At 46.0% G+C, this 13,792-nt stretch overlaps 1 protein-coding gene across 1 annotated transcript in view; it reads right to left on the reverse strand.

Moving 5' to 3' along the window:
• The window catches only part of cep85l (centrosomal protein 85L), a 60,754-nt gene that overhangs the window by 1,453 nt on the left and 45,509 nt on the right, over positions 1-13,792 (reverse strand). Inside the window, exons 5-12 of the mRNA XM_080832488.1 lie at positions 13,127-13,244; positions 12,587-12,784; positions 12,104-12,256; positions 10,644-10,798; positions 7,715-7,832; positions 4,732-4,782; positions 4,448-4,555; positions 1,752-1,935 (exon numbers count right to left, since the gene is read on the reverse strand). Coding sequence (XP_080688614.1) covers positions 1,752-1,935; positions 4,448-4,555; positions 4,732-4,782; positions 7,715-7,832; positions 10,644-10,798; positions 12,104-12,256; positions 12,587-12,784; positions 13,127-13,244 — 1,085 coding nt within the window. The remainder of the gene's footprint in view (positions 1-1,751; positions 1,936-4,447; positions 4,556-4,731; positions 4,783-7,714; positions 7,833-10,643; positions 10,799-12,103; positions 12,257-12,586; positions 12,785-13,126; positions 13,245-13,792) is intronic.

A 13,792-nucleotide genomic window follows, 5' to 3' on the forward strand; every position in this document is an offset into this window, starting at 1 on the left:
TGTTGTGCAAATCTACCACAGAAGGATATACATGCAGATGATGCAAGGCCCACTGAAATCTCAAGGAGTGAAGTAGTCACTCATATAGATTGTCAGCGAGGTAAGGGATCATTTATAATTCGCCAAAAAAAATCCCAACAGGACCCCCGATGTGCAGTGGAGGCGTCTTGTTCTAGCCTGAACAGGTTCATTTTCCAAAACTGACCCGTGGAATATAAATAATACCGCTAGTTATACTGTTTCTTGACAAAGCGATAAAAAACATTCCTTCAAAATATCTTTTCAAGCAAATAGATTTGTAGCTGTATTACTTGCCGACTACAAGTTGCCCCGAATTTCCATCACAAACCGTTAATGGACTACTTGCAGAAAGATATGTAAGATCTGAATTAGAAGCACAAAACCTGTTCCCAATTGCAGCGGTTAGAAATTTTCCAAGCGGCAATTACAGAGAATTATTATATGGCAACGACAGTACGAGCATTCTGATTGGCTAATGGGTAGTCATGCCAGCCGCGCATTGACGTTCTAGCCGGTCTGCGGTCTGATAAGTATTCTTATTGCACACCCCATCAATCTTAAAAATTAGTGATACCATGTACCAAGTACTAAACATTACATCCTTAAAAATTTGCGATATATCAACAGCCCTGAGCATGTATTGATAGAATCAGGACTCCTATTATGAAATTATCTGAGAACAGGAAACCAGTGAATGTCGTGGTAACATGACAGTTGACAGAATTCGCGAACATTTTGATATCGGGTAATACTTTATAGGACTTCAGAAGCAGCGAAAATGTGTTATTGAAAGTGATGATGAAGACTTGACTACTATAGTTTGAAAACCTTGCGTTTAACTGTAAATTAAAGCCATTTAAGCTGAGCCCTGTTGTCCGTTTTCTATTGATCATTGAAACTTGAAGTTAGCAAGTCATTGTTTGCTAGGCAACACCTGAAAACTGTGTCGTGAGAAGACTTGAGAGCTGAACAAAACGACATGTTTTCTATTTACAATTACCATTTATTTTCAAAATGATAAGAGCTTAAATGCCAAATAATAAACAACTTACTAACCTCGACCGTTCGATCATGCAGGTATATCAGACTTCGGCCCCGCAGCATCGACCGAGCGATACCTCTGTCTGATATTTACCTGCATGACCTCACTCTCGGCCAGTAAGTAGTTAATATCAGACTTCTGACCATTGGGATGGCCCATTCAATTCAATGGAACTTTTTGCAACATTCTGAGGAGCCGTATAATAATGAATGTGCTTTATACACAGTTCACTGAACTCAACGAACTTCAAAGCTTATTGAGCCAAGCAGAACTATTTCAAAACAAACATCCAAAAACAAAAGCGTGATGGTGTGTAAGGGGGGGGGGGGGCTGACATAGATTAGTGGGACTTTGAGGAGCACAGGAGAGTGTATTTGTGTATACAGTATCTACATGTTTGCAGTTTCTCAACTCCACTCTAATGCAAGTGTGTGTGTGGTCATCAATGTATAAGACTAATGAGGGTCCATTTGGTGACTTAAGAGGTTTGGCTCATTACCCTTGTGCTAAGAGTGACTGTTGTTGGGCATTAACTGAGTGGCCACACCATGGCTGTGGTGTGTGTGTGTGTGTGTGTGTGTGTGTGTGTATATATACTCACATTTGATTACCAGCAGCAGTGTGAAGCTGGGCTTTTTGCTATGTGTGGTGTGTGCGTGCGTGCGCTTGCGTGTGTGTGCATACTCACATTTGATTCCCAGCAGCAGTGTGAGGTTGGGCTCCTTGCCTTGGGCGCGGTGGGTGAGGATGTTGCAGAGGGCCTTGAGGTCCAGCAGACACAGGGACATCTCCTTCAGCAGAGGCCCGGCCTCTTGCACTGCGCCCCCGGGGCTCGGCCGCAACACACACCCCTCGCCCACCTGCTTCTGGTTCTGCATAGAGTGTGTGTGTGAGTGAGAGAGAGAGAGAGAGAGAGAGAGAGAGAGAGAGAGAGGGAGAGACCAATTAGAAGGGACAGACCACTTAGTAATGATTAAAAAGATAATACAGTCCCATTGTTTTTATTGATTGTGGCTTATTTGATCAGGGGATCAGTGCTTCCTGGAGATTGAGTCCATGGCTTTGGTGCTGCTAGCGCTGAGCTTAGCTACAGGTAGGAGTGAAAAGGCAGAGGGTGTGTGAGGAGGAACAGACATTGAGTGAGAAATCAGGTAAGAAGGATGGAGGAAAGGGAGGAGAGAGGGAGAAAGAAACTAGGGTAGAGAATCAGGGTAGGGAGGAAAAAAGATCTAGATCAGTGAACGAGGGAACGGCACAACTCTTTTATTACCACTGTACTGCCTGCTGCCAAGACTATGGCGTCAGCTGCTGGGGAGACAGCCTGCCTTTAACCCAATACCCAAACATGCCACATCACGGCTTTATGGGCAAACCACCTGTTGGGCACAGATGGGCATCGGACCGCGTGCGCTGAAAACGAAGCGCCGCAAACGTGGGCAAACAGACGAGTCTATTAAAAACCAGCTTAGTCAACTAGCCCAAGGCCACCACTCGCGGGCCTCATGCACAATTCAAACCGCCTCATTAGCGAGAGAGGCTAACACGGCATGAAAACAAGTAGGCAGCGCTCGCCATGAATTTTTCAAGCGGGCCAGTGACGGGCTGCCGCAGGTTAGGAAAAGCACTGTTGAATAATGCCTTTGAATAATGCCTTTGAATAAAGCGGCACAGGGACGTTTCAGGGCACGCTTTGGCGCTGTGTTAAACTATGGGTTATGTGGAAAAGGTGTGTGTTTGTGAGTGTTTGTGTGCGGGCTTGTGTGAGTGTGTGCGTGCTGTTGCTAGGTGGGCGGCAGTGTTCAGGGCCCCCCAAAAGTTTGAGACCGAGGTGGGTATAAATCACGTGGGGGCCCTAAGCTAAGAGCTGTTGCATCAGATGGGAAGGCCATTAGAGGGTGAAAGCTAGGAAGAGGGGGGGAGGGGGTGAGAGAGATGGATGGGGGAGAGAGAGAGGGAAAGAGAAAGGGAGGAAGGAGCTTCTGAATAAAACAAAATGCACCTGAGAAAAATCCTTCCGTCAAAAAGTGACAACCGCCGACAGTGAAGTCTAGGGGGTTCTACCCAGGTCAGATGAAGGACTGTGTGTGTGTGCTTATATGTGTGTGTGTGTGTGTGTGTGTGTGTGTGTGTGTGTGTGTGTGTGTGTGTGTGTGTGTGTTTGTGTGTGTGTGTGTGTGTGTGTGTGGGGTAGGGCTCAAGAGAAGTACTGCCAAAAGGTGAGTTGAAGGGCAGGTGACATCAGCGAAAAGTAAATGAGAGTGTGAGTGAGTCAGACAATGTGACAATGACAAGTGTGTGTGTGGGTGTGTGTGCATTGAGGTGTATGTGTGAAGTGACTTCCCTGTGATGGTCATTCTGGGTCACCTTCTACCCGTTAGCCAGGTAATATCAGCTCCATCAGGGTGTGATCTCTTGACATATGTGTGTGTGTGTCTGTGTGTTTGTGCGTGTGTGCCCGTGCACAGACAGACACTCAGACACACACACACACACACACACACACACACACACACACACACACACACACACACACACAGTGAGAGAGGTGGTGAAAGAAAGTTGAGGCATGACCACCCTGGAGTCAGTGAAGGGTAGGAGGGAAGTTTTCTGTGTGTGTGTGTGTGTGTGTGTAATGGCACATGTCAATGTCACTCATCCTGCTCTTGAGAAGGAGATAAAAATAAGTCAAACAGAGGGCAAGAGATGTGAGCAAAGGAACCAGGGAAAGAATGAAGACTGAGAAAGAGAAAGAAAAGCAAGAGAGGATGGAAGAGAGGATACAATAGGGAATAGGTTCCTTGAACCGGGGGATCCTTGCGAGCGCTGCAGGACTTCAAACCATTACGGCGTTGTGTGTTGCCAATGGTTTTCTTGGTGACTGGGGTCCCAGCTGCCTAGAGATCATTCACAACCTCCCCCTTGAAGTTCTGGGGTTATCTGGCACGTTTCGGATGATCACCGATACTGCAAGAGCAAGATCTTGCATGGAGCCCCAGACCGAGGGCGATTGACAGTTGTTTGGTGTTGCTTTTATTTGCTAATAATTGCACCAACAGTCGTCTGCTTCGCACCCAGCTGCTTGCCGATGGTTTTGTATTCCATTCCAGCCTTGTGCAGGTCTACAATCTTAGCTCTGACGTCTTTGGACAACTCTTTGGTCTTGCCTATTTGCGCAACAAATGGAAATAAATTCCTAACTGTTATAAAAGGCAGTTTTCTGGATGTTTTTGTTGATATTCGGTTTCTCACTGTTAAAATAGACCTACCATTACAGTTATAGATCACGCAATTCTTTGCAAGTGGCCAAACTTGCGAAATCGACAGGGGGTCAAATACTTAGTTTCACCACTGTATATATATATATATATATATTCAGAGCTTTACCTCCTGCAGGGTTTTGTTGAGGGTCTGCAGGTCCTCGTCTTTTTCCTGAAGCTGCTCTCGCAATGCCTGAGACACACTCTGCTCCTGCTGCAAGCCCTGCTCCACCGACTAAGAGAGAGACAGAGAGAGGGAGGGAGGGGGAGAGAGAAATGACGTGCCGGTTATTTCACGCATCTTCCCTCTGCTTCCAGTCCACTGCTTCCTGCTATTAATTAAACACACACACACAAACATCCGCACACAGCTGAAAGATGGACCATGCACACACACACATACACACTTACCGAAAGCTCTACTGTGAGCTTCTCTATCTGCTTCTTCTGATTGTCAATCAGCTGCAATAGACAAGAGAACACACACATGAACACACACATGAACACATACATACAAACACAAACACATACACACACACACACACACATGGCGTCAACACTGGAGCCCTGACTCAGTGTGTGCTGTGTGCATAAATATAATATGTAACTAAGAATTGTGTGCTTATGTGTACTTATATGCGTGAGTGTGTGTGTGTGTGTGCGTGTATGTATGTATGTATGTGTATGTGTGTGTGTGTGTGTGTGTGTGTGTGTGTGTGTGTGTTTCTGTGTTATAACTACAATGTAGGACAGAGTAGGAAGATAAACTGGCTGCTCTACAAGCCTCCTTCTGTGTAAAAAGTCCAGACAGTATTTTTAACAGCAGCAGACACACTTTGTCTGGTGTCCTCCTTTGCACTTTGGTTTTGATGTGGTTCACTGCCACTACACTGATGATGTTCCTGCAGGATGGTCTCTAAGGTGTATGTGTGTGTGTGTGTGTGTGTGTGTGTGTGTGTGTGTGTACCAACTTCCTGAAAGTCTGTATGCATCTGTCTGATCTCATCTTACTAGTGTATGTACAAACTCATTTCAGTAATACTATTCATGTGTGTGTGAGTGTTTGTTTGAACTCATCCTGTTGGTGTGTGTGTGTGTGTGTGTGTGTGTGTGTGTGTGTGTGTGTTTGTGTGTGTGTGTGTGTCAGGGTTTACGCTAGACTTTTTCTTGGCCGGACAAATGTCCGACGCTATTCCAGAATAGCCGCCATTTGGAATGTTTACCGGACGTTATTCACTAATAGCCACCAAAACTCCAAATGAGAAACGACACAAATTAGCATAAGTTTCTTCAATAAATGCAATTTATTTAGCCTAAGTAGTCGTCAAAAAAATATTGAAAGCCATTCAATTCTGTCAATCCGCAAAACTGATTACTTGGGATGTCATGTTTAGCCATGTGATACACCACTTTCATTTGTGCCACGAGTGCGTCTCTTATAGATTTAGTGGCGTTATCGCAGTGCACTCTCATTGCACTTTGCTGCGATGTTAGGGACATAGCGGCTCTGTGGTCAGAGGACTCGCTATGGTCAACTAATGCAGATCTTTTTAAATTGATGGAACCTTTCGTAAAGCCGTTTAACTTGCCTGCTCTCTCACAAATGCTACAGAACATTGTGTCTCGACCATCCACCTTTTCCGTAGTGATGTGTCGTTCGTGAACGATTCGTTCATTTTGAACGAATCCTTACAACGACTCGAGAGTAACGAGTCCTCTCAAAAAAAGATTTGTTCTTTTTCTCGTTCATGACCGCGCATCGGGACAACTGGGACTGTTGCATTGGCTAAGCCAAGGAAACAGAAATGATTTGTTGAATGCAGGTCACGTAAAAATGATCCAAAGACCCGTATCCAAGAGACCCAGTCGGAAAAAGAACGAATAATTTCTGTTTCCTCTAGCTGACTGTACTGAGCCTATGCAGGTCACGTGGAAAAGGATCCAACGACCCATATCCGGCAGATGAACGAATCATAGATCCAAAGACACGGTTGTCAAAAGAACGAATCATTGAACGAAACAGACACGTTTGGCAAAAGAACGAAACATTGAACGATCCGGCAAAAGAACGAATCATTGAACGAAATACCCATATCCGGCAGATGAACGAATCATAGATACAAAGACACGGTTGGCGAAAGAACGAATCATTGAACGAAAGACTGATATCCGGCAAAAGAACGAATCATTGAACGATATCCGGCAGATGAACGAAACGTTGATCCAAAGACGGTCGGGAGGTGAACGATTAGGTCATCTGCCGGATACAAGTATTTGGATCATTTTTCACGTGATCTGCATAGGCTCAGCATGGGAAGCTAGAGAAAACCGAAATGTTTCGTTCATTTTGACTGGGCTCTGGATATTTTTTCACGTAACCTGCATAGGCTCAGAAGAGGAAACAGAAAGGACTTATTAACCTAGTTCACTTCCGAGTGTCTATGTTTAGTAAGACGTGAATGATATTCGTTCACAAGAAATAATTACAGGTTTAGTTATTTTAACTTTTTAAAACTTTACTTACAGTTCAGTGCAGCGTAATTGTTTGCCGTGATCATTAAATGCTTATGTGATAATAAATGACCATTTCATCCAAACTTTCATATAATATTATTTGAATGCAGGAATTAGTATCTGCTGGTTTACATGTAGTAACATGTAGTATTTGTAGTGGACGTATTTAAAATTTAAAAATGTTGAGTAGCACCCCCCCCCCACCCCCCCCCCCCCCCCCCGCCCCCCCCCCCCCCCCGTTAAAATGAACAAGTGACTCGAAAAAAGATTCGTTCATTTTACTGAACGAGATTCAAAGATTCGAGTCGGTAAAATGATCCGAACTTTCCATCACTACTTTTCCGACCTTAGCCAACGGAATTGCTCGACCCATTCAGCTTTAAAACTCCTTTTAAGTTTTTTGGCAGGCGCATTTCCTAAATCCGTCGGGGCCTCGGATGATGTACTTGGAGTCGAATCATTTCTTGACGAATCATTAGGCCTATCAAGGCTATCAGTTGTCTTTTTGAAGAACTGACCGAGAGACGTCTGCATAGCCATTTTGAAATTTTGTTATTGTTTATTTTAGTGAACAGTTTTTAGCGGGGAAACCAGCCTGCGTGTGTTGCGGAACCTCGACCAGAGCATGTTCCGAATGCAATCCAAATCTGCTTTAGAACTTTTTTTTAATGACATAGCAGGCTGATTATATTCAGGTTTATGTTACAGTTGTTTTGTTGTTTTATGTTACTGATTAATCATAGCCTACATACATATTTTCTATCGGACATTTAGGCCGTTTACATCTTATTATACCGGCCATTCATGCGTTCAATCGGCCAATGTCCGGCCATAGCCGGCTAACGTGAACACTGGTGTGTGTGTGTGTGTGTATACCCACCACGCTGCTGTGTGTGTGCTGCTCCTGCAGCTGTGTGTTCACTCTCTCCAGCTGTCTCAGGTCCATCATGGGTAAGCGCACCCCATCCTCCAGACACTGCTCCACCTTCTCAGTCAAACTGTGTGTGTGTGTGTGTGTGTGTGTGTGTGTGTGTGAAAGGGGCAGAGAGAGAGAGAGAACATATGAGAGTTACACCTCTAATACAAGACATATTTCTATCAGCACCTCAATCATGTTATTTTCCAACACTACATGCTAACAGTACAAATATGACATATCAGTTAACCCCTGCATCATTACTGATAAAGGTTTTATATTTGCAGATGCTCTCCATCCTGAACCAGGCCAGATCACTCTTTCTCTTCTTTCTCTTTCTTGGAGAGCAGAAACTGGGCGGTGCCCACTCACTCCATCCTCCCCTCTCTCCCTCTCCTCTCCCTCAGAGTCCATAGGCACGACGGTCGGGCAGCTCTGCCAACTCAGCACTTTTCATGCCATCTTGAGCAGAAGCCCTGACGCCAGCCGGCTGTCAGGCTTCACGGCTCCCTCAGCCCCCTGGCACATCTGCTAGGAAAGGATCTCTCTCTCTCTCTCTCTCCTGCTTTCTCCCTCTCTTCTGCTCTCTCTCTCTCCTGCTTTCTCCCTCTCTTCTGCTCCCTCTCTTCTGCTCTCTCTCTCCTGCTTTCTCCCTCTCTCTGAACAGCACATCTGCTAGGAAGGAGCCTCTCCTCTGAGGGGCTTCTTCTTAAACTGCGTTTGTAAAGTCTGGAGTGTCAGCGCTCCTCTGACTCCGTGTGGTACCCTGCCCTGAACCACGAACACTCGCTGTCATTCTGCACTTGAACGGGGTGCTTTATTGTTGTTGTTCATGCTCCTTTATCAGTCTCTGACCGCTGACTTTTTGACTTACTGATGGTAGTCTATTTTAGGCTTTATTTTCAGTCTCCAGAGGCTGTTGAGGAGTGCACAGGAAATGAGTGGGACAGACATGGGCAGTGGGGCAGAGATGGGCAGACGGGCAGAGATGGGCAGTGGGGCAGAGATGGGCAGTGGGGCAGAGAAATGACTGGAGACATCCAGCCTGGGCACTCAGAGCAGGGGGGGGTGGGGGGGGGGGATGACAGGCGGACAGGCGGCTCCTGCTAGTGCCTCTACCCCTGACTCCTGACTTTTTCAAGAGGCTGCTTAACCGACGGCGGTGTACCCATGGCACATCTCTGGGCTGGTTAACCCTCGAGTAGCCATAATCACCAGAATGGGCATGGGTGGGGATGTCCCAAAAAAAACACAACACAAAGGAAAAGGAAGAGGCATGTTTTGGTGCAGAGACATTTGGTGAAACATTGGGGCCATTGCATGGCTGGCCAGCAGACTGCTATATTATCAGCCACTTGTTTTTCCAGTGAGTAAAATCTCTTAAGCTTTTAGGCCAGTCGTATGGACTGTGGTGCTCTCATGAGGGAAGTAACAATCAAGCTGGGGAGAAGGAGGAGCTGAACTTAGGCCGAATCTCGATTCTTCTCCTTGCCCCTTTTGCTTAATCTTGTCTTAGTCTTAACCCTAGCACTTGCAAGTGTAAGGGCCAAGGGCTGAGATCTTTCCCCTATGAAATGAGACGCCACTAGGTTTCGGGTACGTCATGCGTGACTGTATGAGCTATGAAACTAGCGATTTAAAAAAAAGTCTAATGAAGAACATGGTTGCAAATATATATGTATACAACTGTGTAGAGCACGAAACAAGACTGTCGTCATTTTTAAATTAATTAAGCCAAAAATACTTACATGTAGTGTATGTAGCATGATAGCTGGCAAGCTACCATATAAGCCAATGGAGTGGTGGTATACGCGCTAATTGTATACTAAAACTACCGTTTGAAAGCTTCAGTTAAGACCGACAATTCTATGCATCGCTCGTGTAGTACATTTCAGATCAAACCGAGTCATTATAAACATATAAAAAGTTGTGTAGATAGCTTTATTCATTTAAAATATTCCTCGCTTCAAGCAGCCATTTTTTTTTGAAAATTCCCGAACTGGTTTCGCTGTGTGCTCTGGGATAGCCCTTGGAGGAGCAAGGTAGCTCTCCTATCAGCTTAAAAACGAGGGCCATACACCACTTAAGCTTACCCCTTAATCTTGATCAAGTTGGGTATTGAGACACCACTAGCTCTCACATGAACGCGCAATTTCAAAGGTAAGGGGTAAGATAAGGGGTAAGGGGAAGTATTGAGATTGGGCCTTAAAGTCTGTTGGGTTTCATTTGTGTGACTTCCCCCTACTCACACCTGATCAATTGAGTTCATTACTATGCATTTGTGAGTTAGTGGGTTTGTTTATTAACCCTCTGCTGACCTCTCTGCAGTGGCCGCCAGGACCTGCTCCCTGCAGATGTGCCACTCCCTCCCTCCCTCTCTCTCTCTCTCTCTCTCTCTCTCTCTCTCTCTCTCTCTCTCTCTCTCTCTCTCTCTCTCTCTCCTTCTCTTGATCTTGCCATCAATAAATCCATCCTTGATCCTGGGCTCTGTGCCTACCTGTCCCTGTGGACCTCTCCCTGTCTCCCACCCCCTCTCTTTCTTTCTGTCTCTCACCCCCACCATCTCATCCTCTCCCTTTCCCTCTCCCTCTCTATTCTCAGTCTCACGCTCTTGCACCAGTCTCCTTTCACTTTCACTCTCTCTCTCTCCCCCCCCCCCCCCCCCCCCCCCCCCCACCTACACAAAATTCTCTCCCTCTCTTTAGCTTTGTCCCTCTACCTCATCTCGCTCCCCTTGTCTTTACGGAGGGGCTTCTCTCTCTTTCTTTCTTTCTTTCTTTTTGCCCCCCTCACATCCTGCTGTCCACCTCTCCCTCCCTTCATATGTCTCTCTTCCTGTGCTCCCTTCATTCCCCCCCTCCCTCCTCCACTCCATCTTTCTCTCCCCCCTCACCTCTGGACGGTGGCCACCAGCTCCTGCTCTCTGCGGGCCTGTACAATCATATGCTCCTCCTTCTCCTGCAGGAGTGCCTGGCTCTCCTCCAGTCTCCGTTCCAGCTCGCTCACGCGATCCTGCAGCGCCTCTGCCGTCCCCCGCACCTCCTCCAGCTGAGAGAGGGAGAGAAGGAGAGTGGGAAGGAGGGGGGCATGAGAGAGAGAAGGAGAGAGAGATGAGGGATGGGAGAGAAAAAGAGAGAGGTAGAAGAGAAAGATAGACAAGAAAGAGGAGGGAGGAATCAATGGAAAGAGGAAGAGAGGACATTTTAATAAATGCACATTAATGCTTCTTTTAGTCATATTTACACATACCCACTGCAACCATTCCAGCACCAGTTTGGATTCTACTGACCCCTGCTGGCAATGTCTGCACACACACACACACACACACTCACCTATGAGCGTCCCACAATTAAAACCAAACTAGGTTTTCTAATTAAACTGTCATTAGAGTATAAATAAATTAGAGGGACTTGTTACCACGTATTGTTATGCAACAGCCGTAAAAACAGAGTGGTCCACAGATCACCCACACTACTGCACTTGCATGCACGCACAGAGAAGAAAATTGGTGATAATGATTTCATCAATGTTAAGCAGAATATAGAGCGTAGTAATGAAGTGAGGTGTATACTTAATGGGTATGAGGGAGTCAATACAAGTGTGTGTGTGTGCGTTTTGATGGGCTGTGTTCCACAAGCGTGTCAGGTGCCTGCTGTGTGTGTGTGTGTGTGTGGGTGTGTGGGAAAGTGGGTGTGAATGTATAGGTATAAATGTATAAAACAAATAAATCAGGGAGAGTATGTTGTTGATGTGGAACTATGAGAGTATGAGAGAAAGAGAGAGGGAGAGAGAGGAAAAGAAGAAAAAGACAGGGAGATGCAGAGAGAATGCTGTGGCTGGTGTAATGACCGGTTAAAGTATGGAAGATCTGCTAGGAATCATTCCAATGTGTGTGTGTGTGTGTGTGTGTGTTTGTGTGTGTGTGTTTGGCTCTGAAGTTTGTCCAGAAAAGGCAGCTCAGCCAAGTACAGCTCAAGTGTGTATGTTTGCAAGCATTTGTGTGTGGGAATTAGAGTGTGTGTGTGTTTATGTGTGTAGGAGACACAGTGTGTGATAGTGTGTGTGTGTGTGTGTGCATATGTGTGTGGAAGATAGCGTGAGTGTGCATATGTGTATGGGAGATACAGTGTGTGTGCATTTGTGTGTGTGTGTGTGTGTGTGTGTGTGTGTGTGTCTGTGTGTGTGTGTTTGTGTTTGTGTACTTATACTTGCTGGGTTTTGGCCCTACACCATGCTGAGAGCGGGCATATCTCCCAGGTACTTCTCAAGCGTCTGCACGTGTGTGTGTGTGTGTGTGTCCTGTATGTTTCTCTGTGTGTGTGTGTGTGTTAGCATGCATGCATGCGTGCGTACCTGCTGGGCTTGGCTCTGCACGTCGTCGAGAGAGGGCAGGTCTGCCAGGTACTTCTCCAGCGTCTCAATGCGCTGCTGCTTCTCCAGGTTCTGCTCCTGCTCCCGCTGACACTTCTTCTTCAGGCTGCTGATGTAGCGGTCGCGCGTCTTCATCTGGAGACACACACACACACACACACACACACACACACACACATACATACATTCATTAGCTTGTGGTTTTGTTTTGTTAACTATTTAATGATAAATGATTTTGTTATTTAAACAACTTATGGATACTGTATGTGTACTGTATATGGAAACACATGTCTGCAGTGTATGTCTGAGTGAGTGAGTGAGTGAGTGAGTGAGTGTGTGTGTGTGTGTGTGTGTGCCTCCAGAAGAGGGTATGTAAGTGTCAAATGATGTGTTAGTTTGCAAACATTAACACTAACCCTACTGGCACCTTGCAAACCAGTACCCCCCCCCCACACACACACACACCTTGTCCTCCAGTTTCTTGATGTCCTCCGTGTACTTCTGTGTGTTCTGCCGCAGGAACTCGCTCAGGTGGAGCGCCTCAAGCTCAGCCGCCGCCAGCCTCCGGCCCAGCTCTCCGCCTTCGGGGCCCGACCCGCACAGCGGGCTGAGCCGCTCCAGCGCCGGCTGCTGGGCCACAGGGCTGCTGTCGCACACACACTCCTGCAGGACAAACACACACACACACACACACTTCGTCAGAGAGTGGCCAACAATTTCTTGGAACAGTTGCAAAAAAAGGGGGCATTCCCCTTGGATAGAAATTAGTTCTACGTCTGAATGGAATTCAATGTTCTTCTTACTCTACACAGTTTGAATGCAAAGTGGGATCTGAAGACAGCTTAAAGTTCTTTGCACTTGTAAACAGATGGAAAGAACATAGAATCCTTCATCAGATGTGTCTGTAATGAAGCTAAAATGAGCGCCTCTAGCAGCCACCTAACAAAGCCTAATCTCTCAGTCACAGCACTGGAGGCTCTTTGGTTGTGTCTGTGCTGGCCTCACCTTTGTTTTAAGGATGTAGGGATCGTCACAGCGCCCCCTCTGATTGTGGAGGACCTGCTGCGCTCTCAGCTCATTCTCCCGGATTCTGGCGTGTAGTTGCAGGATTTGCTGCTTTTGCCTGGGTATACACACACACACACACACACACAAGCACTATTAAAATAATGGAAAGAACAACTAAAACATCTCAGAGAGGTCACATGACAAAAGGCTCGGCTTGAAGTTATACTCTCCACGTCCTCAACCTACTGTCAGGATCAGCTATGATAAGAACCTTACAAAACAGAAACAGGTGCCTTATGAAACACCTCACTCCAAAGGAGATCTCACAAGCTCAACTTGTTTTCACCATTAACACTCTCATTTATTCCCTATTTCACTAATGATGTTCTGACATAGAGTAGTAGAGGCCTTTCATACTCCATAGAAACCCATTAGTCATCTTAACAGCACATAACCCAAACAACTGTGTGGTCGTGGAGTATAACACACATAGCATCCATGAGCTCAGGAGAGAAGACGAGAACTGGATTCGAATTTTAATAAGACATGCAGAAAAGGCTTTGTCACCAACACATTGAGAAATAAATAGCACACAAAGCCATTAAACCAAGTTGCCCCATCAACAGCAATCCCTAGATAGTACATTGAAAAGTACAGTAGTCC

This window comes from Sprattus sprattus (genome assembly GCF_963457725.1).
Source record: "Sprattus sprattus genome assembly, chromosome: 2".
Taxonomy (NCBI): domain Eukaryota; kingdom Metazoa; phylum Chordata; class Actinopteri; order Clupeiformes; family Clupeidae; genus Sprattus; species Sprattus sprattus.